This window comes from Oncorhynchus mykiss, chromosome 13 (assembly GCF_057628025.1).
Source record: "Oncorhynchus mykiss isolate SJ-2025 chromosome 13, ASM5762802v1, whole genome shotgun sequence".
NCBI classification, from domain to species: Eukaryota; Metazoa; Chordata; class Actinopteri; order Salmoniformes; family Salmonidae; genus Oncorhynchus; species Oncorhynchus mykiss.
The window spans coordinates 53,735,456-53,761,711 of record NC_143034.1 but is presented as its reverse complement, the minus strand read 5'-3'; the positions used below and the strand labels follow the sequence as shown (position 1 = coordinate 53,761,711).

Here is a 26,256-nt window from a genome sequence, read left to right as displayed (position 1 = left end):
ACTGTAAGGATTTTTCTGACCATATAAGTACCAGTCCATTCAGGATGGGCTACATCATAAAGGTTATCCCCGTGTGTCATTAGACTGGGGCTAGACTGTCTGCTTTGAAGCTCACCGACACTGCTTAGAGAGAACCTACCAAGGTTCATGTCAAAGAATCTACCACTACACAAACTGGGCTACAACTGTAGCCTACTGTTTTACTCTTTATCCATTTACCTTTATTTTGACAGGTAAGTTAACTGAGAAAACATTTTCAGTTAGTGATAGTATTACCATCACCACACTAATAATAGTGATATTTAGGGACACAGAAACACTATTGTCTGGAGAAACATACTGAAACTAAAATCACACTGAGGCATAATACATGTAGGTGTATGTGCATATAAAAATACACACCAAATAGACAAACAACAATTCAGATTATTTTTCCACCCTAAGAATTTTTTAAAAATTGCATTCAATTGGTCAATAGCAATCCACGTGACAGAAACTTGACCTGTGCAAATATAACAGTATAGCTTCCGTCCCTCGCCCCGAACCAGGGACCCTCTGCAAACATCAACAACTGCCTCCCACGAAGCATCGTTACCCATCGCTCCACAAAAGCCGCGGCCCTCGCAGAGCAAGGTGAACAACTACTTCAAGGTTCCCAAGGTTCCCCTCAGAACAGCCTCAATTCGTCAGGGCATGGACTCTACAAGGTGTCAAAATGGTTCCACATGGATACTGGCCCATGTTGACTCCAATGCTTCCCACAGTTGTGTCAAGTTGGCTAGACATCCTTTGGGTGGTGGACCATTCTTGATAAATACAAGAAACTGTTGAGCGTTAAAAAAACCAGCAGCGTTGCAGTACTTAACACAAACCGGTGCACCTGGCACCTACTACCATACCATGTTCAAAGGCACTTAAATATTTTGTCTTTCCCATTCACCCTCTGAATGGCGCACACACACCATCCATGTCTTAATTGTCTCAAGGCTTAAAAAGTATTCTTTAACCTGTCTCCTTCCCTTCATCTACACTGATTGAAGTGGATTTGACAAGTGACATCAATAAGGTATCTTAGCTTTCACCTAGATTCACCTTGTCAGTCTGTGTCATATACACTCAGTGTATATTTGGTTCATAGTCCTTTGATTTCAACGTCCACAGACGTCCGTACAGGTCTTGATTTGGGCCAAACATAGACGTCTATGTTTGGTTCAGATTTGACCTAGGCCGGCCTTCATTTGAACGTCCACGGACATCCAGGCCCGACCGGCCTATATTTAGCCCAAACATAGATGTTCAGATTTTCTAACTTGGTTCAGATTTGGTCCGTCCCGTACCTGACCGAATCTGAACCAATCATCAGCATCTCTGTTTCACAAGTTTGGACAGCACAGTACAGTAGAGCACAGCAGTGTAAAGTATAATACAGTACACAATACAGTAAAGCCAAGTAAAGTATAGTGTACTGTATTTTACCCTTCTTTACTCTAATGTACTCTACTCTACTGAACGAAACAGTACTGTACTCTACTGAATTAAACTATACTGTACTCTACTCTATTGAATTAAACTCTACTGTATTGTACTGTACTCTACTGAATTAAACTATACTGTATAGTACTGTACTCTACTGAATTAAACTATACTGTACTGTAGTTTATGCTACTGTACTATACTCTACTGTACTAAATTAAACTCTACTGTACTCTACTGAATTAAACTATACTGTACTCTACTGCACTCTACTCTAATGAATTAAACTCTACTGTACTGTACTCTACTGAATAAAACTCTACTGTCCTGTACCATACAGTACTGTATTGTACTTTACTGTACTGTACTGTACTACTACTGTGTTCTACTGTACTAAACTTTGCCATACAGTACTGTGATGTTCAAACCTGTGAAACATAACCTAGACGTCTGTGATTCGTTCAGATTTGGAACTGATCCACACCGACCACATTTGTACTTGATTGGGGGCGGGCTTATTACAATAATACCCAGCATGCTTTGCACGTGTGTTGCAACATTTATATTTTAGTCATTTAGCAGACGCTCTTATCCAGAGTGACTTAAAGTCAGTGCATTCAACTAAGGTAGATAAACAACAACATATCACAGCCATAGCAAGAAAAGAAAATCTGTAACCTTTACACAGAATATTATTGTAATTGAACAAACTGCGTGCGTGTTGATTTTGTTAACCCATACCCGAAGCGATCAGGACTTGCAGGTTGAAATATCAAAACAAATTCTGAACCATTTATATTAATTTGTGGACAGGTCAAAAAGCATTAGGTTTTGTTGTGGAATTGTTAGATATTACCTGTTAGATGCTGCTGCACTGTTGGATCTAAAAGCATAAGCATTTTGCAACGCTCGCAATAACATCTGCCATCCATGTGTATGTGACCAATAAAATTTGATTTGATTAAACATTTATGGCAATTTAGCTAGCTAGCTAGCTTGCTGTTGCTAGCTAATTTATCATGGGATATAAACATTGGGTTGTTATTTTACCTGAAATGCACAAGATCCACTACTCCAACAATTAATCCACAGATAAAACGGTAAACCGAATTTGTATCTCATCATCTCTCCTCCTTCCTTCAGGCTTATTTTTCTTCTTTGGACTTTATATGACGGTTGGCAACCAAATTTACAGTGCATTACTACAGCTGACTGGACTGCAGACCTCAGTTAATCTTTCAATCACCCACGTGGGTATGTGCTTCTAAAAAACAACAAGGAGATGGCACATGGGTATATGCTCCTAAAAACCAATGTGGAGATGGGAGAGGCCGGACTTGCAGCACATGGAGCGTCACAAATAGAACCAATTTCTATTTTAGTGCCTGGCTACGCAGACGCTCCGCGAGCAGTGTGGGTGAAATGATTGAATAACATGTATGTGTACATTTATTTTGCAACGCTCGCGCACGTGACGTGAGCGGTGTGGTCAGTATGTCATGGTGTCAGTTTTAAAGCTTTTGAAAACGCTAACATAAGTGCATGCGATAGATGAGAGCAAAAAAAGTATATTTAGTTGCAATCTTCACTTTGCTCTTCTTTCCCATTAAGTGGTGTGAAATATTAATGTGTTTTATTGCTTACCTAATTGAGAATCGATAGCAGTTTAAATCTGGCCATAGAATCAATGATCAAAAAATAAGTATTTTCAATGTCTGTAAATTACATGTTTTCACATTTTGGAAAACAAAATGTTTATTTTTGACATCTGGAACATATGTCTTCTAACCTTCCATTCAGCACCTGAAATGAATGTGATGTCAACATCTGGAAAATACTTATTTTCATTGTAATTTTGCTTACTGAGAGGAGTCTAGATACAGTAGCTGAGATTGCTAAAACTATGGCTGTAGTGAGAAGGGCAAGAGTAGCCCCACTGGAAGCCAAGAGATGTACAGCAGGCTGAAAAAGTGGAGAGAACCAGATTCACTCCCAAGTAGAGCACTGCTCTGTGTGTGTATGTATGTGTGTATGTGTGTGTGTGGGTGTGTGTATGTATGGCTGCACATCCTCAGCACATCCAGATCTCTGGACAAGTTTGCCTGGAAAGGAACCTTAAAATAACAATACTGGAAAACATAAGACAACAATATCAACTTCATGGTTAAGTGATGGGGGAAGGGCTGGAATTGGGGGTAGAGAAGCAGAAGTGAAGAATGAGACTATGAAAGGATGAAAAAGAAAGAGCTGATGAAAGAAAGAGCTATGAGCTGATGGATGCTAAGAGGGTAGAGAGCGTAAGTACATAGAGAGTGGTTCAGTACCACGTCTACCTAGTCATTCCATTATGTTCCCCTGAGATCTGGAGAAGGTGAGACAGTCGGACGGAACAAAGGCATTGGACCAGTATACAGGCCACTAACAGCAAGGACAATACCCTTTGCAAAGGAAAAAGGAAACGTGGCAAAGGAAATACATTGAAGAAATGCCCAGGTGAAAATGAGTATGGTGGAACAAGGAGAAAAGGGATAGAATAAAGATGAAAGAGGAAGAATGAGGTCATTTAATACTTTGCACTCCTGCCCTCACTCGTTCTCATCTTCCCTCTCTCCTAGGGGTGACGCCGGCTCTGTACGCGTTCCAAATTACCTGAATGTGAAACAGATGATGTTGTGACCTCATTGGATAAACAAGGGTTAACACAACCAACATTGGCAAAAACATCCTCGACACAGGTGACATCAACATATTGACATACACAACCTATATCTCATGTGCACTTAACAGAGTCAGTCTGGGTAAACAGCTATATCATAACCATAGGATGACATAACGATTATTAGGGAAAGGAGTTTTTCCAGACCACACAATATGATCAGCAAAAACTCAGGACCCTAGTTATAGCCTATAACTAATTAAAAGTATGATCCAATAAAGGTACAATGTCTGTTAACAAGCAGAGAATATATGTTCAATGTTCAACATTATACTGTTCAATATGTCAGCAGGTGTGGAATGTGTCTGTGTTCGTTCCTGCATATTTAGCAACTGTGCATCACATATAGCACACGACAACCCTGACGAACATGCCGTGTAGTTGGAAAAATCAATACATCGCTCAGCCTGGTTGGGAAATACAAAGAATTTAGCCCGGGGGTCAAGGGTCACCTCTGAGCAGTACCAGATGCTGAGGGAACAGAAAGGAAGGGATTTGGGAAAGATATGTGCAGCCGCCCATCCAGACCTAATCTGAGTTGTACATCATACTCTGCTCAATCATAGTCACAACAGGAGTGACAGGACACAACAAAGTGATTTGGGCCCAGACGGCAGCAACGAGGGATTAAAACAGAAGACAAGCAGCCTATAACTAAAAGTAGATAACCAAATATGGAGACACACTCCTGACCTCACTCCGTCCCTTCTCCCTTGCTATGACAGTCTCTCTCTCTTTCTCCTGCAGTTGTAATAGCAACCGGGTGTGTCTGTAAAGTCACATCATCTGCCCTGAAAGAAAGGGACCCATTGACTCGCACAATGTGAACAGGCTGATTGATATGATTTCATTGAGCTCTTTTACACACCAATAGCTTCTGTGAATTAATGTGTGTGGATTCATATGTGACAGTAATGTGTGTGGGCCAGCCTGCATGTGTGTCAGACCTGTAAGTGATTGGAGTGCTGTATCCTGTTAATTCCAGATAAAAACTTTATCTAAACATAGTGTGACACATATTAAGCATACAACACGCTTGAATATGAGCCTAACGGCTATCTGTAGAAACACATTGTCAGCATCCAGCACCTTGCTGTTGTTTTACACCATTCACCAATAATGTCAAACCCCCTGTCAAGACTATTTACACAACTCACTTAAATTTTGCCAGCTTGTCTTGACATGACAGAGTATGGCTGTGTGAAAGTATTTTTGTGTCCTTAAATGGCATAGAGCATCCCTGAGGGGCAATGTCCAAACACAACTGCAAAGTAATTAAAAACAGCTCCAGCATGCCAAATATGCTCTCATGAAATTATAGTAGTTGAACACATGGCAATTTATTCCTTAATTTGTCCTTTTCAGCATCCCTCGCGTCTTCCCTCCCCCAGTAATCAGTACACAGGAAAGGGTGATAAGACAGACCCATGTTGACTCACAAAATTCTGGAATGTAGAGAAGGGGGGGGGCTCCTTTTCTTTCATATTCTCTTTCCCAGTCAGCAGTAATCAACTCTCATAGCCAAAATAGAAGTTCAGATCATGTATACTGTATGTATAAAAAGTAAACATTGCTCATTGGGGTGGCTGGTAGCCTAGTGGTTAGAGTGTTGGGCCATTAACCGAAAAGTTGCTTGATCAAATCCCTGAGCTGACAAGGTAAAAATCTGTAGTTCTGCCCCTGAACAAGGCAGTTAACCCACTGTTCCCTGGTAGGCTGTCATTGTAAATAAGAATATTTTCTTAACTGACTTGCCTAGTTAAATAAAGGTTAACTATAAATGTACATGATGAGGAAAAGATGGGAGCGAGAAACAGTGTCTGCTTTGTGTATGGTAAATTTACATTTGTCTGGAACAGAATGGACATTCAACAAGCTGGAGGGTGATATGTGCTTCAAATATAAATAGAGCTAAGTATTTACTATAAACACAGAATACTCTTGGGCTGTGCCAGGTATGGCTGTTGTTACAGCATCACCCACACACACATTCCAAAGGCATTTTGACTATGTGGCACAGGCAGGGCCAGTCAAATTATCACACAACAAACGTTACAAGTTTTAGAGTATGAGAAAAGCAGAGAGAGGTGGCAGAGGAATTCTGCAACTCTCCCTTCTCAGCCCATTTGTTCAACATTCACTGGCTTCCCCAGTCTTTTTTGCCTTATATGGTAACAGAGTGGTTGAGAGAGAGAGAGAGACAGCGGGAGCGAGGATGGAGGTGTGGTCTATTGTTTTTGGCTGAAGAGGTGTAGGGTTACACTACTCATGAACCTTTCCAGCATTCCGTCATCTCTTCACCTCATTCCTTTGACTAATGTCGCATTCATAAACAAGTGGGAATTTACCAGTTGTGAAGTCGTAAATACAAGTTCATTCATGTGCTTTGAACTTGTTGACAAACACTGATTGGCTAATGACCAACAAGCTGCATAAACCATAAACTAAAAGTACAGCTATAATGCTTGTAAAGAAATGATAGTGTTCAAAAACCCTATTAATAGATTGCTTTTTAGAAATGTTTTGTTATTGCATTTATCTGCCAAAAATGCTGTTAACGAGGTCATTTCTTTAGTAGTTGTTGTCAGAAGTCAGCATGTGGGAGCTCAGGATGATAGACGAGTTTCCCACTAGTGATTACCAGTTGAAGGGGCGTTAAAGTGGATTTATCCCAGACATATGTGGTAAATTCTCACTTCCCACTTGGTTACAAACGCAGCACAAGTCAGACAAAGAGTAGTTAAAGGCCCAATGCAGCCGTTTTATATCAATAGCAAATCATTTCAGGGTAACAATTAAGTACCTTACTGTAATAGATTTTCATTAGAACTCTCTTTAGAACTCTTTGTTAGTCTATTAACTAATTTACTGCATAACCATGTCAGAAACTCCCACCTATTGCAAACCTGCTAATTAGAAGGACCTGTGTAGATTGTATTTTCAACCAGCCACTATCAGGAAATAATGTTGACTGCACTGGTTCTTTAAAGAAGAGGAATCAACAAGTACGCCTGTATAAGTCTATACCTATCATCAGCACAGTGGTCCAGACACTGAACATAGAGATAGAAAGGGAGGGGGGAAAAGAGAGAACATGAAGGGAGAGGGAGGACTGGTTCAAAATTGTTAATGATCTAAGGTACTGCTGAACTACTATTCCAGCCATTTCAACTATGTGATAGAGTCCAAACAGAAATGTCTTTCATTGAGTACAACAGCAGTCTGGATTATAGATCGAGACCATAAGCTACTCCAACCGTACCTGCTTACTCACACCTGCTTATGTAATACTTATGGAATTCCTCTTAGAAAATCCCTGGATGTTTATATCCGGGAACTGAACAGCTCAACACTCAGTCAATTTCTTGGGGGCCAGTATTTGTGTAACAATGATCTAATCCAAGGTTATTAAAACTAGACGGAAGCTGTAAAATGTACTCTGTTTAAGGGTAGCAAATAAGTAGCTTGGAAGCCTGTGCCATGACGATGTCAGCGGTGATTCTGTAATAACACGCTATGATCGTGAGGCACGCACGGAATGACCCGGTGTGTCGTCATGTGAGACGGAATGATAACTGGAGATGGGGAGTCAGGGCCCAGGTGCCTACCTAGACAGCTTGGTGAGTTAGGGTGTAGGGGAGAGGACAGGTGTGAAGCTGTGGTCATGGGGGGGCTTCAGGCTTCCACATCGTTACACTGATGAGAGGGGGGTGAAACAAGTAAAGATAGAGAGAAACAAAGAGAGAGCGATAGACTGATTAAATAGAAACTGAATTAAAAAGGATAAATCTGAAAATACAGGAGGGTGGAGAGACATGAAAGGGAAAAGAGGAGAAACTGAATGAGGGATAAATAGGCCGTCATTGTAAATAAGAATTTGTTCTTAACTGACTTGCCTAGTTAAAAAAAAAAAAAAATGAGAAGGAAAAGAATGTGGCAAGGTAGCTATAGACAGAAGACTATTCCAGCTCATTAGGGCCATACAGAAGTTTGTCAGTAATGGTGAGAACATCACACCCATTCTACTAGAAAGAAATATAGAAATTAATCTGTGTAACAGAAAACATCCCTGCCTCCCAGGCAAACAAACATCACACCATCATCCTTAGTCAACATTCCATCACCACTCCCCTAACTAGACTGCCCACATAGTTAACAAAGGAATCACATGGCTGAAATATTACCACAAATGATTAGATGTAAACTTCATAGTTGGCATACCCCCAAAAATAAAATAAAGTTATAAAGAATATTATTTTACAGCTAAAGAAGTCATATATAGGGCTAAAGTCCTCCAATATTACTTTGAAACCACTTCCTCATGATTCTTAGTCCTTTAGCGCATGTAATAGTAGACCACAAACCAATTCACACTCCAAATATAGAAAACCTTTAATATCCTTTATTTATTCTCTTGGTCATATTACATAGTTTATTGAAATAAAATCTAAATCAAACCCATATAACCATATTTGTGTTTCCCACTTATCTCAAATTTCTCAGTCAAAACCAAGAGACAAACCGATACAGACTGAGAAACTCAGATACATCCATTACAGACACACTCATGACAGACACATTCCACTCTCACATTAGGCATAATGGTGTAAAATGACCGTGCAGCCTACAATGCTAGGGGAAGGCCGCCCTCGAGTGGACTAAAGCAGGAACTGCAAAGAGAGACATCACAGCTCATTCACCAATATCACCTTTCCTGTTAACGTCCCTCCCCACTTAATACTAAACGACTTGTCCCGGTACAATGCAGTAAAGTACAGCAGCTTAGTCGCCCACCCTAAACAATCTATTGTAGTAAACTGGTACACACTGGCTCAGGCTGCTCTACCAGTTTCCACAGGGTGGGGCCATTACATTACAGGTTGGGGCCATTACATTACAGGTTGATGGAGGGAGGAAACCGCTGCAAGATGGAAGCAATTTATGAGTATAAAGAGGGGAATTGAAGTTCACACAAGCACACACCCATCACTAGACAATAGACAGACAGAATAATACAAAGCAGAGAGTTTAGGGATGGGTGTGAGTATGTGCCTGTTTGTCAGATGGGGCTTGTGGTCAGGTGGGGTTGTGGTCAGGTGGTGGGTGGGTTGTTAGTTGTTTTAACAGGTTCAACATGGTCATGTAGCGCTGAGGACCAGGCCAGGCTCAGACAACAATGGGGTCATAAGGGGTTGGATCACAGGGATGTGATTGACATGTTCATTGTCCAACAAGCTTGCTGACAAACGAGTCCAGCGCCTCATCATCTTTGATTCCCACAAACTGGTCGATGACGTCGCCTCCTCGCATGGCGATTACCGTGGGGACCGCCGATACCTGTAGAGAGAAGTAGAGGTCAGTAACCACAATGACATCAGTCAAAGGCACTGTTCCAGGACAAAATGCATCCTTCCTTCTAGTAATCCCTGATCTGATATGACTGGGTTGCTGTAAACTATGTAGTGGAGTCCCTTTTTTCACAAATCCCACCATTATAGATCAGGAGTTACTTCAAGGAAGGGAGGAAAGAAGGTCACATTTTCTAACTAACATTTGCAATATCAACTTACCCCAACTTCCACTTACCCCAACTTCCACTTACCCCATATTCAATGGCCAAGTCTGTGTGATCGTCTATGTCAACCTTTGCCATGGCAACTTTGCCTTTCTGTTTGGCGACAGCTTTCTCTAATCTTGGCCCCAGTATCTTGCAGGGACCACACCACCTTTAAAGAACAAACATGGGATGTCTGGTTAGAACTAATAATACTGAAGGTATTCTTGAAATTTCAATCAAAAGTCGACAAAATATATACACTGCTCAAAAAAAAAGGGAACACTAAAATAACACATCCTAGATCTGAATGAATGAAATATTATTAAATACTTTTTTCTTTACATAGTTGAATGTGCTGACAACAAAATCACACAAAAATGATAAATAGAAATAAAATGTATTAACCCTTGGAGGTCTGGATTTGGAGTCACACTCAAAATTAAAGTGGAAAACCACACTACAGGCTGATCCAACTTTGATGTAATGTCCTCTTAAAACAAGTCAAAATGAGGCTCAGTAGTGTGTGTGACCTCCACGTGCCTGTATGACCTCCCTACAACGCCTGGGCATGCTCCTGATGAGGTGGCGGATGGTCTCCTGAGGGATCTCCTCCCAGACCTGGACTAAAGCATCCGCCAACTCCTGGACAGTCTGTGGTGCAACTTGGCGTTGGTGGATGGAGCGAGACATGATGTTCCAGATGTGCTCAATTGGATTCAGGTCTGGGGAACGGGCGGGCCAGTCCATAGCATCAATGCCTTCCTCTTGCAGGAACTGCTGACACACTCCAGCCACATGAGGTCTAGCATTGTCTTGCATTAGGAGGAACCCAGGGCCAACCGTACCAGCATATGGTCTCACAAGGGGTCCGAGGATCTCATCTCGGTACCTAATGGCAGTCAGGCTACCTCTGGCGAGCACATGGAGGGCTGTGCGGCCCCCCAAAGAAATGCCACCCCACACCATGACTGACCCACCGCCAAACCGGTCATGCTGGAGGATGTTGCAGGCAGCAGAACGTTCTCTACGGCATCTCCAGACTCTGTCACGTCTGTCACATGTGCTCAGTGTGAACCTGCTTTCATCTGTGAAGAGCACAGGGCGCCAGTGGCGAATTTGCCAATCTTGGTGTTCTCTGGCAAATGCCAAACGTCCTGCACGGTGTTGGGCTGTAAGCACAACCCCCACCTGTGGACGTCGGGCCCTCATACCACCCTCATGGAGTCTGTTTCTGACCGTTTGAGCAGACACATGCACATTTGTGGCCTGCTGGAGGTCATTTTGCAGGGCTCTGGCAGTGCTCCTCCTGCTCCTCCTTGCACAAAGGCGGAGGTAGCGGTCCTGCTGCTGGGTTGTTGCCCTCTGGCCTCCTCCACGACTCCTGATGTACTGGCCTGTCTCCTGGTAGCGCCTCCATGCTCTGGACACTACGCTGACAGACACAGCAAACCTTCTTGCCACAGCTCGCATTGATGTGCCATCCTGGATGAGCTGCACTACCTGAGCCACTTGTGTGGGTTGTAGACTCCATCTCATGCTACCACTAGAGTGAAAGCACTGCCAGCATTCAAAAGTGACCAAAACATGAGCCAGGAAGCATAGGAACTGAGAAGTGGTCTGTGGTCACCACCTGCAGAACCACTCCTTTATTGGGGGTGTCTTGCTAATTGCCTATAATTTCCACCTGTTGTCTATTCCATTTGCACAACAGCATGTGAAATTTATTGTCAATCAGTGTTGCTTCCTAAGTGAACAGTTTGATTTCACAGAAGTGTGATTGACTTGGAGTTACATTGTGTTGTTTAAGTGTTCCCTTTATTTTTTTGAGCAGTGTATATCTGTGAGTACAGAATAGAACCTGACAATAACATGAAATTGTTGCATAGCAAGACAATGTCAACAAGTTGTCAAAAACATAGACCAGGTCAATACTGACCACCATGCATATCAAGGTCATGTGTACTGTATATACAGTGCCTTGCAAAAGTATACACCCCCTTGGCATTTTCCCTATTTTGTTGCATTGCAAACTGTCATTTAAATATATTTTTATCTGGATTTAATGTAATGGACATACCAAATAGTCCAAATTTGTGAAGTTAATTTTTTAAATTACTTGTTTCAAAAAATTCTTAAAAAGAAAAAAACTGAAAAGGTGGCGCGTGCATACAGTTGAAGTCGGAAGTTTACATACACCTTAGCCAAATACATTTAAACTCAGTTTTTCACAATTCCTGACATTTAATCCTAGTAAAAATTCCCTGTCTTAGGTCAGTTAGGATCACCACTTTATTTTAAGGATGTGAAATGTCAAAATTATAGAAGAGAGAATTATTTCAGCTTTTATTTCTTTCATCACATTCCAATTAGCATTGCCTTTAAATTGTTTAACTTGGGTCAAACGTTTGGGTAGCCTTCCACAAGCCTCCCACAATAAGTTGGGTGAATTTTGTACCATTCCTCCTGACAGAGCTGGTGTAACTGAGTCAGGTTTGTCGGCCTCCTCGTTCGCACACACTTTTTCAGTTCTGCCCACAAATTTTCTATAGGATTGAGGTCAGGGCTTTGTGATGGCCACTCCAATACCTTGATGTTGTTGTCCTTAAGCCATTTTGCTACAACTTTGGAAGTATGCTTGAGGTCATTGTCCATTTGGAAGACCTATTTGTGAACAAGCTTTTGTGACCAAGCTTTAACTTCCTGACTAATGTCTTGAGATGTTGCTTCAATATATCCACATAATTTTCCCTCATCATGATGCCATGTATTTTGTGAAGTGCAACAGTCCCTCCTGCAGCAAAGCACCCCCACAACATGATGCTGCCACCCCCGTGCTTCACGGTTGGGATGGTGTTCTTCGGCTTGCAAGCATCCCCCTTTTTCCTCCTAACATAATGATGGTCATTATGGCCACAGTTCTGTTTCTGTTTCATCAGACCAGAGGACATTTCTCCAAAAAGTACGATCTTCACCCCCATGTTCAATTGCAAACAGTAGTCCGGCTTTTTTATGGCGGTTTTGGAGCAGTGGTTTCTTCCTTGCTGAGCGGCTTTTCAGGTTATTTTACTGTGGATATAGATACTTTGTACCTGTTTCCTCCAGCATCTTCACATGGTCCTTTGCTGTTCTGTGATTGATTAGGATTTTTCACACCAAAGTACGTTCATCTCTAGGAGACAGAATGCGTCTCCTTCCTGAGCGGTATGACGGCTGCGTGGTCCCATGGTATTTATACTTGTGTACTATTGTTTGTACATATGAACGTGGTACCTTCAGGCATTTGGAAATTGCTCTCAAGGATGAAGTAGACTTGTGGAGGTCTAGAATTATTTTTCCGAGGTCTTGGCTTATTTCTTTTGATTTTCCAAAGATGTCAAGCAAAGAGGCACTGCATTTGAAGGTAGGCCTTGAAATACATCCACAGGTACACCTCCAATTGACCCAAATGATGTCAATTAGCCTATCATAAGCTTCTAAAGCCATTACAAAATTTTCTGGAATTTTCCAAGCGGTTTAAAGGAACAGTCAACTTAGTATATGTAAACTTCTGACCCACTGGAATTGTGATACAGTGAATTATAAGTGAAATAATCTGTCTGTAAACAATTGTTGGAAAAATTACTTGTGTCATGCACAAAGTAGATGTCCTAACAGACTTGCCAAAACTATAGTTTGTTAACAACAAATTTGTGGAGTGGTTGAAAAACGAGTTTGAATGACTCCAACCTAAGTGTATGTAAACTTCTGACTTCAACTGTATGTATTCACCCCCTTTGCTATGAAGCCACTAAATAAGATCTGGTGCAACCAATTACCTTCAGAAGTCATATAATTAGTTAAATAAAGTCCACCTGTGTGCAATAATCTATCACATGATTTCAGTATACAGTGCCTTGCGAAAGTATTCGGCCCCCTTGAACTTTGCGACCTTTTGCCACATTTCAGGCTTCAAACATAAAGATATAAAACTGTATTTTTTTGTGAAGAATCAACAACAAGTGGGACACAATCATGAAGTGGAATGACATTTATTGGATATTTCAAACTTTTTTAACAAATCAAAAACTGAAAAATTGGGTGTGCAAAATTATTCAGCCCCCTTAAGTTAATACTTTGTCGCGCCACCTTTTGCTGCGATTACAGCTGTAAGTCGTTTGGGGGTATGTCTCTATCAGTTTTGCACATTGAGAGACTGAAATGTTTTCCCATTCCTCCTTGCAAAACAGCTCGAGCTCAGTGAGGTTGGATGGAGAGCATTTGTGAACAGCAGTTTTCAGTTCTTTCCACAGATTCTCGATTGGATTCAGGTCTGGACTTTGACTTGGCCATTCTAACACCTGGATATGTTTATTTTTGAACCATTCCATTGTAGATTTTGCTTCATGTTTTGGATCATTGTCTTGTTGGAAGACAAATCTCCGTCCCAGTCTCAGGTCTTTTGCAGACTCCATCAGGTTTTCTTCCAGAATGGTCCTGTATTTGGCTCCATCCATCTTCCCATAAATTTTAACCATGTTCCCTGTCCCTGCTGAAGAAAAGCAGGCCCAAACCATGATGCTGCCACCACCATGTTTGACAGTGGGGATGGTGTGTTCAGCTGTGTTGCTTTTACGCCAAACATAACGTTTTGCATTGTTGCCAAAAAGTTCAATTTTGGTTTCATCTGACCAGAGCACCTTCTTCCACATGTTTGGTGTGTCTCCCAGTTGGCTTGTGGCAAACTTTAACAACACTTTTTATGGATATCTTTAAGAAATGGCTTTCTTCTTGCCACTCTTCCATAAAGGCCAGATTTGTGCAATATACGACTGATTGTTGTCCTATGGACAGAGTCTCCCACCTCAGCTGTAGATCTCTGCAGTTCATCCAGAGTGATCATGGGCCTCTTGGCTGCATCTCTGATCAGTCTTCTCCTTGTATGAGCTGAAAGTTTAGAGGGACGGCCAGGTCTTGGTAGATTTGCTGATACTCTGATACTCCTTCCATTTCAATATTATCGCTTGCACAGTGCTCCTTGGGATGTTTAAAGCTTGGGAAATCTTTTTGTATCCAAATCCGGCTTTAAACTTCTTCACAACAGTATCTCGGACCTGCCTGGTGTGTTCCTTGTTCTTCATGATGCTCTCTGCGCTTTTAACGGACCTCTGAGACTATCACAGTGCAGGTGCATTTATACGGAGACTTGATTACACACAGGTGGATTGTATTTATCATCATTATTCATTTAGGTCAACATTGGATCATTCAGAGATCTTCACTGAACTTCTGGAGAGAGTTTGCTGCACTGAAAGTAAAGGGGCTGAATAATTTTGCACGCCCAATTTTTCAGTTTTTGATTTGTTAAAAAAGGTTGAAATATCCAATAAATGTCGTTCCACTTCATGATTGTGTCCCACTTGTTGTTGATTCTTCACAAAAAAATACAGTTTTATATATTTATGTTTGAAGCCTGAAATGTGGCAAAAGGTCACAAAGTTCAAGGGGGCCGAATACTTTCGCAAGGCACTGTATATACATACACCTGTTCTGAAAGGCACCAGAGTCTGCAACACCACCAAGCAAGTGGCACCATGAAGACCAAGGAGCTCTCCAAACAGGTCAGGTACAAAGTTGTTGAGAAGTACAGATCAGGGTTGGGTGAAAAAAATAAATCAGACACTTCCCACAGAGCACCATTGAATCCATTATTAAAAAATTGAAAGAATATGGCACCACAACAAACCTGCCAAGAGAGGGCCGCCCACCAAAACTCAGAGACCAGGCAAGGAGGGCATTAACAAGAGGCAACCAAGAGGCCTAAGATAACCCTGAAGGAGCTGCAAAGCTCCACAGCGGAGATTGGAGTCTGTCCATAGGACCACTTTAAGCCATCCACTCCACAGAGCTGGGCTTTACAGAAGAGTGGCCAGAGAAAGGCCATTGCTTAAGAATAAAAATAAGCAAACACATTGTGTTCACCAAAAAGCATGTGGGAGACTCCCCAAACATCTATGGAAGGTACTCTGGTTAGATGAGATCAAAATGTAGCTTTTTGGCCATCAAGGAAAACGCTATGTCTGGCGCAAACCCAACACCTCATCACCCCGAGAACATCATCCCCACAGTGACGCGTGGTGGTAGCATCATCCTGTGGGTATGTTGTTCCGTCTGCAGGGACTGGGGAAGTGTCAGAATTGAAGGAATGATAGATGGTGCTAAATACAGGGAAATTCTTGAGGGAAACCTGTCTTCCAGAGATTTGAGACGGTGGAGGTTCACCTTCCAGCAGGACAATGACCCTAAGCATAATGCTAAAGCAACACTTGTGGTTTAAGGGAAAACATTTAAATGTCTTGGAATGGCCAAGTCAAAGCACAGACCTCAATCCAATGGAGAATCTGTGGTATGACTTAAAGATTGCTGTACACCAGCAGCACCCATCCAACTTGAAGGAGCCGAAGCAGTTTTGCCTTGAAGAATGAGCAAAAATCCAAGTGGCTAGATGTGCCAAGCTTATAGAGACATACCCCAAGAGACTTGCAGCTGTAATTGCTGCAAAAGGTGGCTCTACGAAGTATTGACTTTTGGGGGGGTGAATAGCTATGCACGCTCAAGTTCTGTTTTTTTTGTCTTATTTCACAAAAAAAAATTGCATCTTTGAAGTGGTAGGCATGTTGTGTAAATCAAATGATACAAACCCCAAAAATCTATTTTAATTCCAGGTTGTAAGGCAACAAAATAGGAAAAATGCCAAGAGGGATGAATACTTTTGCAAGCCACTGTGTGTGTATGTATATATTCAGGCTGTGTGTGTAATTTTCTAGAGCAGGGGTGTCAAACTCATTCCATGGAGGGCCTAGTGTCTGCTGGGTTTTGGTTTCTCCTTTCAATTAAGACCTAGACAACCAGGTGTGGGGAGTTTCTTACTAAACAGTGAACTTCATTCATCAAGTCCAAGGGAGGAGTGAAAAGTTTGACATGTTGCAGAAGAGCATGAACCCAATGTGGCTGTCCTGGCATTGCCTCTTGTTGTGTAACCTCAAATGATCAACCTCCAATGGAAACACCATCAGATGTCAAGCCATGCAGCCAGACACACAGTATAGGTAAGGTGTCATCATCACACATGATATGCACTCAGTCACAACTTCCACTGTTATGCTTTAGTCTTACAATAGGAAAGCTGTTGAGCATATGTCAAAATCAATATAATTGATAAATAGATTCACGTGTTGGATGCATTGTTGAAAAAGCTATGGTCAGGTTTACAAGCATGGTTGTAAACCATTTGATACCTGCTATAAAAGTTGTTTCCTGCTGTCATCTCGGTAGTCTAATTTCAACAGGCAGACGCAGACATAGATGCTTCTCCATGTATTGTCTCTTAGGGGCTTTGCTTTCTGATTAGAGGGTAGTTTGTAAATGCTGTAAGTGGAGCCTAATATCCCCTCTGGGGTTCCATTAAACATATTAATTAATTAATCTATTAGCTACTCACTGGGCATGGAAGTCAATAAGCACAGGCAGCTCACTGTTGATGACTCTCTCTGTGAAGTCCTCATGGTCCTGCACATTGAAGGAGACCTCTCTGCGGGAAGTGTGGGGCAGGGAGCGGGGCAGAGTGTGTTTGGGGGAAAGGAAGGATAGAGGGGTAGTGGAGGAACGCAGGGAGGTAGAAAAGGAGGAGGTGGAGGCCGGGAGACAGCGAAGATCTTTTACTGAGAGGGTCCAAATTCTACGGACTAGCAGCCGGTGAGCCATCTGAAAGGAGACAAATGGGGGAAGAGAACAGAAGACTGATAAATAAATGTAACTTCATGGCACCATAATCAAAACAGGGCCACTACTCAGGCAGAGCTACTATGGTTGGACAGTGACATCAGGGGGAGGAAGGACACCTATGCAAGACATTCTTGTTTACCACCATACAGTAACATGTAGGTGTGTGCGAGATGGCTGGCTAAGTGGCTATGAATATAGTTCCCTGTTGTTCATGTTATGCAAACAGATTCCCTAGCTAGCTAACGTTAGCTAACTTCACGGACAACTGCTGATACGGCAATAAACCACCACAAAGAGTTTGAGTTATAATTCTAGTGGCTTGACCATCCAATAGAACGGCGTCGTGTTTCGCAACCACTGTGTGAGTATTTACGAAATGGGCTTAGATTTTGTTTCGAATAACCTCCGTGTGACTTTGCCTGTCTTCCTTCTCTCTTTCCACGCGCCTGTGTCCTCTCATTATAAAACGCCCACATCCACAAACCGGAGCAAAACTACTGCCATTACGTGCAGATGTCACCCAGAATATAATTGTAGTGACACAGACAAATAACACAAAACACTTACCGTTCTGTACACTGTCGTCCTGTATGAAGTACTTCCGTTTACAGTTCAGATAAGAGGACGCACAGGTTATTTGTGGGTCTCGTGTTTAAATTTGAGCGAGTAGCGCCGCCACAAGTAAAAATTCAGAACTACAGTGGCTCCAATGCACTTGAAGGGTTATGAAAGGTTCTCTGGCAAAACAATGGGTAGACTTCAAGATAGGAGTTCTCGAGATAGAGGAGGTGAGGTGGATTTGCAAATCGTGGAGACCCCACCACACGGAATCTGACACAGAATGAGATATTATTGTCTACCTTTGTCAATTAATCATACACCGCAAAATATTGCGGATACCCATACAACATTACCGTAAGGAGCTGCTTTCTATCTTGAAGATTTAACAGAGAGAATGGGCATACCTAGTCAGTTGCACAACGGAATGCATTTAACGCCTCTGAATCACAGAGGTACTGGCGGCTGCCTTAGTCGACGTCTACGTCATCAGTGCCCTGGGAGCAGTTGTTGGGGGTTAACTGCCTTGCTCAAGGACAGAACGGCAGATTTTTTTTTCACCTTGCCGGCTCGGGGATTCAAACCAGCGACCTTTCGGTTACTGCCCCAACGCTCTAAACCGCTATAGGCTATCTGCCTACAAAGTTCACTGCATTGAGCTCAGGCGTCTATAAATTCACCTAAGCGAAATTATCAATATGGGTAGCATGCTGGCCCTTTCTCTTCAGAGTGCCATTCATTCATAATTGATGGGGAGACTAAAATTAAAGTGAGAAGTGAGGCTGTCTCGACCACCTTTCATGTCAGATGGTCACCGGATGAAAGGTAGAGAGATGTGGGTGTGTGAGGTGTAGAGGAGACTGAGACTAGATAAGGAGAGTGGAGAGAGTAGACAGCAGACAATGGATTCAGAAATGGGGGCAAGGCATTGCTGCTGCTGATGATGATGATGTGGACAGGAGGACCAGACTGCTGCATTAACAATGAATGGATATTCAATCAAAGCCAGCTCATTCCTGAAGTTGAGAACTGAGAAGGCAGAGAGAATACTCCTGACCCTGTGAGTGGCTTTCACGTATTCTTTGTAGACCTGTAGTACTTCTTACCATGACTTAGCTATTGTACACATAATCATGGCACTGCACTCAATGTTTTCTCTTTGACTGTCCTTTCCTCTCTGTGTTTATTATTCTGTCTTTTCACAGCAGTGGAGGCTGGTGGGAGGAGCTATTGGAGGACAGGCTCATTGTAATGGCTGGAATGGAATTAATAGAACGGAGCCAAACCTGTGGTTTCCATATGTTTGATACCGTCCCATGTATTCCATTCCAGCCATTACAACGAGCCTGTCCTCCTATAGCCCCTCCCACCAGCCTCCTCTGTTTCACCACTGCCATATTATGTCTCTGTGATTTCATGGACACGGACTGTTTTCTCTGGATGTCGTGCAGTACCATAGCTTTGATGACTTAACTCTGAATAACTATGTGTCGGTGAAGGCTGCTGAGGGGAGGACGGCTCATAATAATGGCTGGAATGGAGCAAATGGAAACCATGTGTTTGATATATTTCATACCATTCCACTAATTCCCCTCCAACCATTACCATGAGCCCGTCCTCCTCAATTAATGTGCCACCAACCTCCTGTGCTCTGTGTTAATTCTGTACATTTGTATCCACTGTCTACATTTAGGAAAAGTCTAACAAGAGGTCTTCACAGACCATATCAACCAGAGGTGGTCATCTTACCAAGTGAAATGTTTTACCCCATCCAATACCATTAAACACAGTCTCTCATCTACCGCCACCTGTAACAAGGTAGAATGTCCCAGCCTTCCCGACACTGGCAGTCTGAACGTGGGGACAGATCTGATGACTTCTGGAGGCACCTCAAAGAGGGGGAGGAGGAGAGAGGAGCAGATGTAATGCTCCAGAGGACGGGTGAAGAGATGAGACCCTCTATCACCCTCCACCCCCCACCTTTGTTCCGCAGCATCGGGCCGTCGGGGCTGTCGGCCAGCCTACCACCCCACCGACGTCTCCGCTCCATATTCCGCAGATCCAGAGCGGTGCTGCCTGCGAATACACACGCCGGGGAGGTTTCAGGAACACACACCCTCCAAGATTTACTGTCAGGCACCCACATCAACACACTGCCACATCAACTGACTCCCAATGACGTAGTGTCAGAGAAGGACGTTCACATAAACACAGACTCAGAGACACAAACACAGCCCAAGAGACTCATGAGTGCACATGGGCTCACTGTATTAGAACCACCAACAGGACCTCTCACAGATACACTCTCATTCATAGTCAGTGCTGAAAGCAGACAGCAGGGCGGACAGCCTTTTTCTCAGCTTTCCCCACCCCTAAGGACCCATATCAAAGGCAGGGCAAGATGGGGCAGAGCAGTGTCTCCTCTTAAAATGAGAGATGATCTTGGGACTGGAGAGGGAGGAGTGAAAGAGAAGCAGAAGGTGAAGAGGAGGAGGCTGGACTGGAAAGGAGAGGACCAAGCCAATGACAGATATGTCCCGTCCTTCACCCCAGAGACAGAGGGAGATGGTGGACTGTGCCAGTGGTTACAAAGTCTGGGGATTGGAGATAGAGAGGAGGAGGCCATTTCCCCCAACAGAAGTAAACAGCAGCCGAGTGGGTTCAGAGAGAGGATGGCTGGACACAGAGAGGGGTATTCACATCCAGCAGCCAACCACAGGAGAGACAGACGCCCCCACTTCCTCCCGCCTATCTGTCAGTCTGGCTCCCTACTCCATGTACCCCTGCTGCTTCCCAAAAACTCCCCACCACCCTCGCCATGCACCTCCCCACACGCCCCCTTCCACCCCTTGCCTGTACCCCTCCTCCACCCTTTGCCCTTCAGGAGGAAGTGATATTGTCCAGCAAAGGAAAGGGGTCTCAACTCAAGAGGCCCATTTGTGTTTACTCTGTATGCGGTTTTCTGTCTTGTAACTTCGGCATATTCTGACTGACACTTAGCTTACGTAAGCTTATAGAATGTATTTTCATATAGCGCATTACGCCTACACATCCTTAACAAGTCTTATGCAGGTATAATGTATGTTGCTCTTGCCATTTATACTGTACATCCTTTACAAATAATCACATAGTAGTTTCTCTACGTGTAAATAGTTTCTAAGGATATGCTGCCCTGTCACATTTCAATTTCATTAAATTTAGCATGTATAGTTTGAAAGATCCAGGGCATTGTTGTTTCTCAGGATTAACATCAACAAGTGAACCAACCTCAGCGTTTCAGTAATGGTGTGCCCTGCCTTGACCGTCTATAGACCGTGTCCAGATATCCCCCGCAGAGAGCCCCCTCCTCTGATCAGAGAGGAGGCCCATGTTGTTTTTGAGGTGTTTGTTGGGGCCTGAACAGTGCTGTGCTCTGTGTGCAGCCTGTGGTGGGAGCTGCATGTCAGGGCCAGAACACCGGCGTCTCAGTCCTCCTCACTGCCCGCCTCGCACAGCCTGCCGTTTATGTGTTTACCCTCAAACGCAGCCCAAAATGTTTGTGAGTCAGGCTCTTTTTTTCCACCCGCCCCTCCCATTAGGTGCCAAACAAACATTGCACCGGAAATTGCAGGGATATCTGGGATTTTTAAGGAGTCCCAGCAGACAGGGGGCGAGGTCGAGAACAAGGATGCTTTCTGTGACATCTTAGAGGTGAGGCGGGGAGGGGGGGGTAGTTGGCCAAAAGAGAGGGTGTGACCAAGGCTGGGTGGCAGGGGGGTGGGCAGAGTCAGTAAGCTTCATTACGACTGATCAACAGGCACAGGTGACCCAGTTTCTGATGCCCTTTGACCTTATTACATTCCTTGAGCCCACAGTGCGTGCCACTCCTGACCTCGTTTGTCACCAAGCTGACCCGAGCGCTAGGCTAATGGTAACCATTGACGTAGCTGTCATAAGGCCCCGTGTCACATGTAGCAGCAACCTCTTTTTTGGACTGCTAACTGGTCGAGCTTGTTTCCTCTCATTCCTTCTCCCTCCTTGCCCATTCACTCCACAGGACAGACAGGACAGTGGACCCAGAACAACCATTGATGAGGCTGAGATTTTATGTCACCCCCAAACAAAGGAATAATGAATGAGAAAGTGTACGCTCTTTGTTCACAGGGTGCTATCTGGGTTTTGTCCAAGCCTCATCCTCGCCAAACCCCAATGTCCTTACTCATAATGGCCTGGTGACACATATAGTACATGGCACAGGAAAATGGCTGTTGTTAGGTTAAATTGTTCCCAACATGGCAAGTACAGTAAATAGCCTTGTACTCATTTAAATTAAAGTGAAACAGAAACCAAAGTCCAAGTCCGCTTTTTCTCAGTCTCTTCATTTTCACTGTTTCTGCTCTGTCATCTGTGCTGCATACAGACGCAGAGCCTTTCTCTCTCTGTCCAGACGCAAGCTCTCTAATTTAGACCTCTGTCTGCTCTTTATTTCCCCTCTATACATCTTAAATTAGCATCAATTAGGAGATTGTTTGACTTCAAATGCATAGCTATTTGAAAAGGGCTTTGTTTGATTGAAATTAATGACTACTTGGTCTATGTTTCGTGTGAAGAGTGAAAGTGTACACAGACTGTTGATACATAGGAAAGCATATTTACACGTAGAGTGTAATACTAATGTGCGCATGTGTTTAAGAGTGAGTGTGAATATGTGCATGCACACATACTGTAGTGTAGTAAAGTGTACCTGCATAAGGATGTAAATGCATTGAGGGAGCTAAACCTGATAGTGTGTAGCAGTAGAGGCGTGTACACGTGTAGGTGCACGAAGGTGTGTGTGTCTGTTTCTGCCCTCTCTATCTCCTCCGTTCTGCTCTGCTCTTCTACCAGTGTGGAAGTCAACAGAAGAGTTCCTGTTCTAGGTTTAAAAATAACTCTGGGACTTAAATTCCTCTCTCTCTCTTTCCTCTTTTCTCCCTCTCTCTTTCCTCTTTTCTCCCTCTCTCTCCCATAACCTCTCTCTCTTCACTTATTTTGGAACAGGCTGTGTTCTTTCTCTCACTCCCAGTCACCCTGCCCCTTCCCATGTGGCAGCATAGAGACACACACCCAATGCTGATGTGATTTGAGCAATCATAGGCCATATACATACAGTTTTAGTGCACAAAAATATCTGTGTGTGTTTGTGTAACAGAATGCACCTCAGCAGGTGTGGCAAGCAAGAGCTCCCTCCTGACTTTAACAAACACTCCCCACCTGTCCCCCTTCTCTTCTGATCCTCCCCCTTCGCCTCGCATGTGTAAACCAGTGGAGGCTGCTGAGGGGAGGGCAGCTCGTTTTAATGGCTGGAATGGAGCAAATGGAATGGCATATGGTTATGCATTTGATACCATTCCACCAATTCCTCTCCAACAACTACCACAAGCCGGTCCTCCCCGATTGTTGTATTTTTGTATTGATTTAACCTTTATTTAACTAGGCAAGTCAGTTAATAACAAATTCTTATTTACAATGAAGGCCAACCAAAAGGCAAAAGGCCTCCTACGGGGTGGGGGCTGGGATTAAAAATACAAATATAAAATAAAAATATAGGACAAAACACACATCACAACAAGAAAGACAACGCTACATAAAGAGAGACCTAAGACAACAACATAGCAAGGCAGCGACACATGACAACACAGCATGGTAGCAGCACAACATGACAACAACATGGTCAATTAAGGTACCATCAACCTCTTGTGGTGTAAACACACTGTCTATCGCTCTTACACACCCCATGCCTTCACTCCAGCTGACCATCTCTTTTTTACCTTTCTCATGGAACCAACTTTTGTTGTTTTGGAATAAAAGTTGGTAATGGAGAAATTAGGTCTGAACTGCCAGTCATGAAATGGTAGACCTCGTCTTTCTTTTCAGTGATCTCACAGAACTATCTCCCTTCTTTACTCTCTCTCTCTGTTCTCAGTCTCTCCCTCTCTTTTTCTATTTCCACCACAGAAGGTTTGTGGCACCTTAATTATGGAGGATGATTTGAATGGTATCAAATACTTTAAACGCATGGTTTGATGCCGTCACCTCTCTGATTCAGTGGGGTTGGGTTAAATGCGGAACTGACTGACTACCCCCTTTTCCCTTTCCATTCCATTCGCTCCGTTCCAGCCATTATTATAAGCCGTCCTCCCCTCAGCAGCCTCCACTGATTTCCACAGACTTGTTTATGAAAGTATAATGTTTGATCTCTTCCTCAGCTGCCAACGCCCACCTTTTTCCCGCTCCTTCCTCTCCCCCTTTACCTTCCCGCTTACCGCTGTAAATTCCATTTGATCATAAACGGGGAGGGTTTCCACTGAAGTAGTCAAAGATCTGAAAACAAACCAGTGTCACTTTAGCTATTACCAGTTGACTTTTGCTGTCAACATAGAATGCAAAGGTCAGCAGAAAGGTCATTTAATATTTGCATATCCATCTCAGAGAGAGAGAGAGAGAGAGAAGTGTGTGTGTGTGTGTGTGAATTTTGAGTGTCTGTGCGTGTGTGTTTTCTGTTGGTGTTATATATTGGAAAGTGTATGTGTGCGTTGGGTGGGACCAGTTCAGACTACAGTGGAAAGGACACGTCCTTTGATGAGTCATGGTAACCTAAGCTTTGAGGAAATAGGAAAACAACAACACGGATGTGAGTGTGTCCATCTATTACTTTTCTCTTGCTGGTTGGGGATCTTCTTACCGTGACCAATTACATCACCTCATTACACAGTCAGGAAGAGACAGAGATGGAATGAGTGGGAAGAGGATAAAGGAGTGTGTGTACAGTCTGCGTGTCTTCAGTAAAACAGTGTGTAATGCGGCACACTTTGTCGTTACAGTTCATGTCAGTGTACAGTACCAGTTAAAAGTTTGGACACACCTACTCATTGAAGGGTTTTTCATTATTTTTTGAAGACAAACTATGTAATAACACATATGGATTCATGTAGTAACTAAAAAAGTGTTAAACAAATCAAAATATATTTATATTCTTCAAAGTAGCCACCCCTTTTCTTGGTGACAGCTTTGCACACTCTTGGCATTCTCTCAACCAGCTTTATGAGGAATGCTTTTCCAATAGTCTTGAAAGAGTTCCCACATATGCTGAGCACTTGTTGGCTGTTTTTCCTTCACTCTGCGGTACAACTGCTCCCAAACTATCTCAATTAGGTTGAGGTCAGGTGATTGTGGAGGCCAGGTCATCTGATGCAACACTCCATCACTCTCCTTATTGGTCAAATATCCCTTACACAGCCTGGAGGTGTGTTTTGGGTCATTGTCCTGTTGAAAAACAAATGAGAGTACCACTAAGCGCAAACCAGATGGGCTGGCGTATTGCTGCAGAATCTTGTGGAACCCATGCTGGTTAAGTGTGCCTTGAATTCTAAATAAATCACTGACAGTGTCACCAGCAAAGCACTCCCACACCATCACACGTCCTCCATGCTTCACGGCGGGAACCACACATGCAGAGATCATCCGTTCACCTACTCTGCATCTCACAAAGACACGGCGGTTGGAACCAAAAAAATCTCAAATTTGGACTCATCAGACCAAAGGACAGATTTCCACCGGGCTAATGTCCATTGCTTGTGTTTCTTGGCCTAAGCAAGTCTCTTCTTATTATTGGTATCCTTTAGTAGTGGTTTCTTTGCAGCAATTCGACCATGAAGGCCTGATTCATGCAGTCTCCTCTGAACAGTTAATGCTGAGATGTGTCTGTTACTTGTACTCTGTGAAGCATTTATTTGGGTTGCAATCTGAGGTGCAGTTAACTCTAATGAACTTATCCATTACAGCATAGACAACTCGCAACTCTGGGTCTTCCTTTCCTGTGGCGGTCCTCATGAGAGCCAGTTTCATCATAGCGCTTGATGGTTTTTGTGAATGCATTTGGAAAAACTTTCAAAGTTCTTGACATTTTCCAGATTGACTGAACTTCCTGTCTTAAAGTAATGATAGACTGTTGTTTCTCTTTGCTTATTTGAGCTGTTCTTGCCATAATATGGACATGGTCTGTTTACCACCCCTGCCTTGTCACAACACAACTGACTGGCTCAAACTCCACACAACTGACTGGCTTAAATTCCACAAATTAACTTTTAACAAGGCACACCTGTTAATTTAAATGCATTCCAAGTGACTATCTCATGAAGCTGGTTGAGAGAATGCCAATAGTGTGCAAAGT

At 43.2% G+C, this 26,256-nt stretch overlaps 2 protein-coding genes across 3 annotated transcripts; one reads left to right on the top strand and one right to left on the bottom strand.

The window, feature by feature from the left end:
- Positions 1–8,571: 8,571 nt before the first annotated feature.
- On the bottom strand, positions 8,572–18,464 carry LOC110486513 (thioredoxin, mitochondrial). 2 transcript variants are annotated; one of them, XM_090196716.1, is made up of 4 exons: positions 18,075–18,464; positions 17,224–17,486; positions 9,792–9,915; positions 8,572–9,526 (listed from the first exon to the last, which is right to left on the bottom strand). In XM_090196716.1, exons 2-4 carry the CDS (start codon positions 17,484–17,486, stop codon positions 9,410–9,412), a joined length of 504 nt encoding a protein of 167 aa, XP_090052842.1. In that variant the 5' UTR covers positions 18,075–18,464; the 3' UTR covers positions 8,572–9,409. The 2 variants fall into 2 exon arrangements, with proteins under 2 accessions (XP_090052842.1, XP_090052841.1); XM_090196715.1 differs by lacking the exon at positions 18,075–18,464 and adding an exon at positions 17,911–18,071.
- Positions 18,202–22,395, top strand: LOC110486512 (uncharacterized). The gene is made up of 2 exons (XM_021558161.3): positions 18,202–19,125; positions 19,759–22,395. Exon 2 carries the CDS (start codon positions 19,889–19,891, stop codon positions 20,957–20,959), a length of 1,071 nt encoding a protein of 356 aa, XP_021413836.3. The 5' UTR covers positions 18,202–19,125; positions 19,759–19,888; the 3' UTR covers positions 20,960–22,395.
- The last annotated feature ends 3,861 nt before the right edge of the window (positions 22,396–26,256 follow it).

What these genes read in the sequence shown, in the direction of transcription:
- LOC110486513 (XM_090196715.1), bottom strand. Translation starts at nt 17,967, where the DNA reads ATGAGAGGACACAGGCGCGTGGAAAGAGAGAAGGAAGACAGGCAAAGT. An exon ending in ACAGGCAAAGTCACACGGAG is followed by an intron (nt 17,487 to 17,910) that starts GTTATTCGAAAC and finishes GTCTCCTTTCAG; the next exon opens with ATGGCTCACCGGCTGCTAGT. An exon ending in CTTATTGACTTCCATGCCCA is followed by an intron (nt 9,916 to 17,223) that starts GTGAGTAGCTAA and finishes TGTTCTTTAAAG; the next exon opens with GTGGTGTGGTCCCTGCAAGA.
- LOC110486512 (XM_021558161.3), top strand. Translation starts at nt 19,889, where the DNA reads ATGTCCCAGCCTTCCCGACACTGGCAGTCTGAACGTGGGGACAGATCT.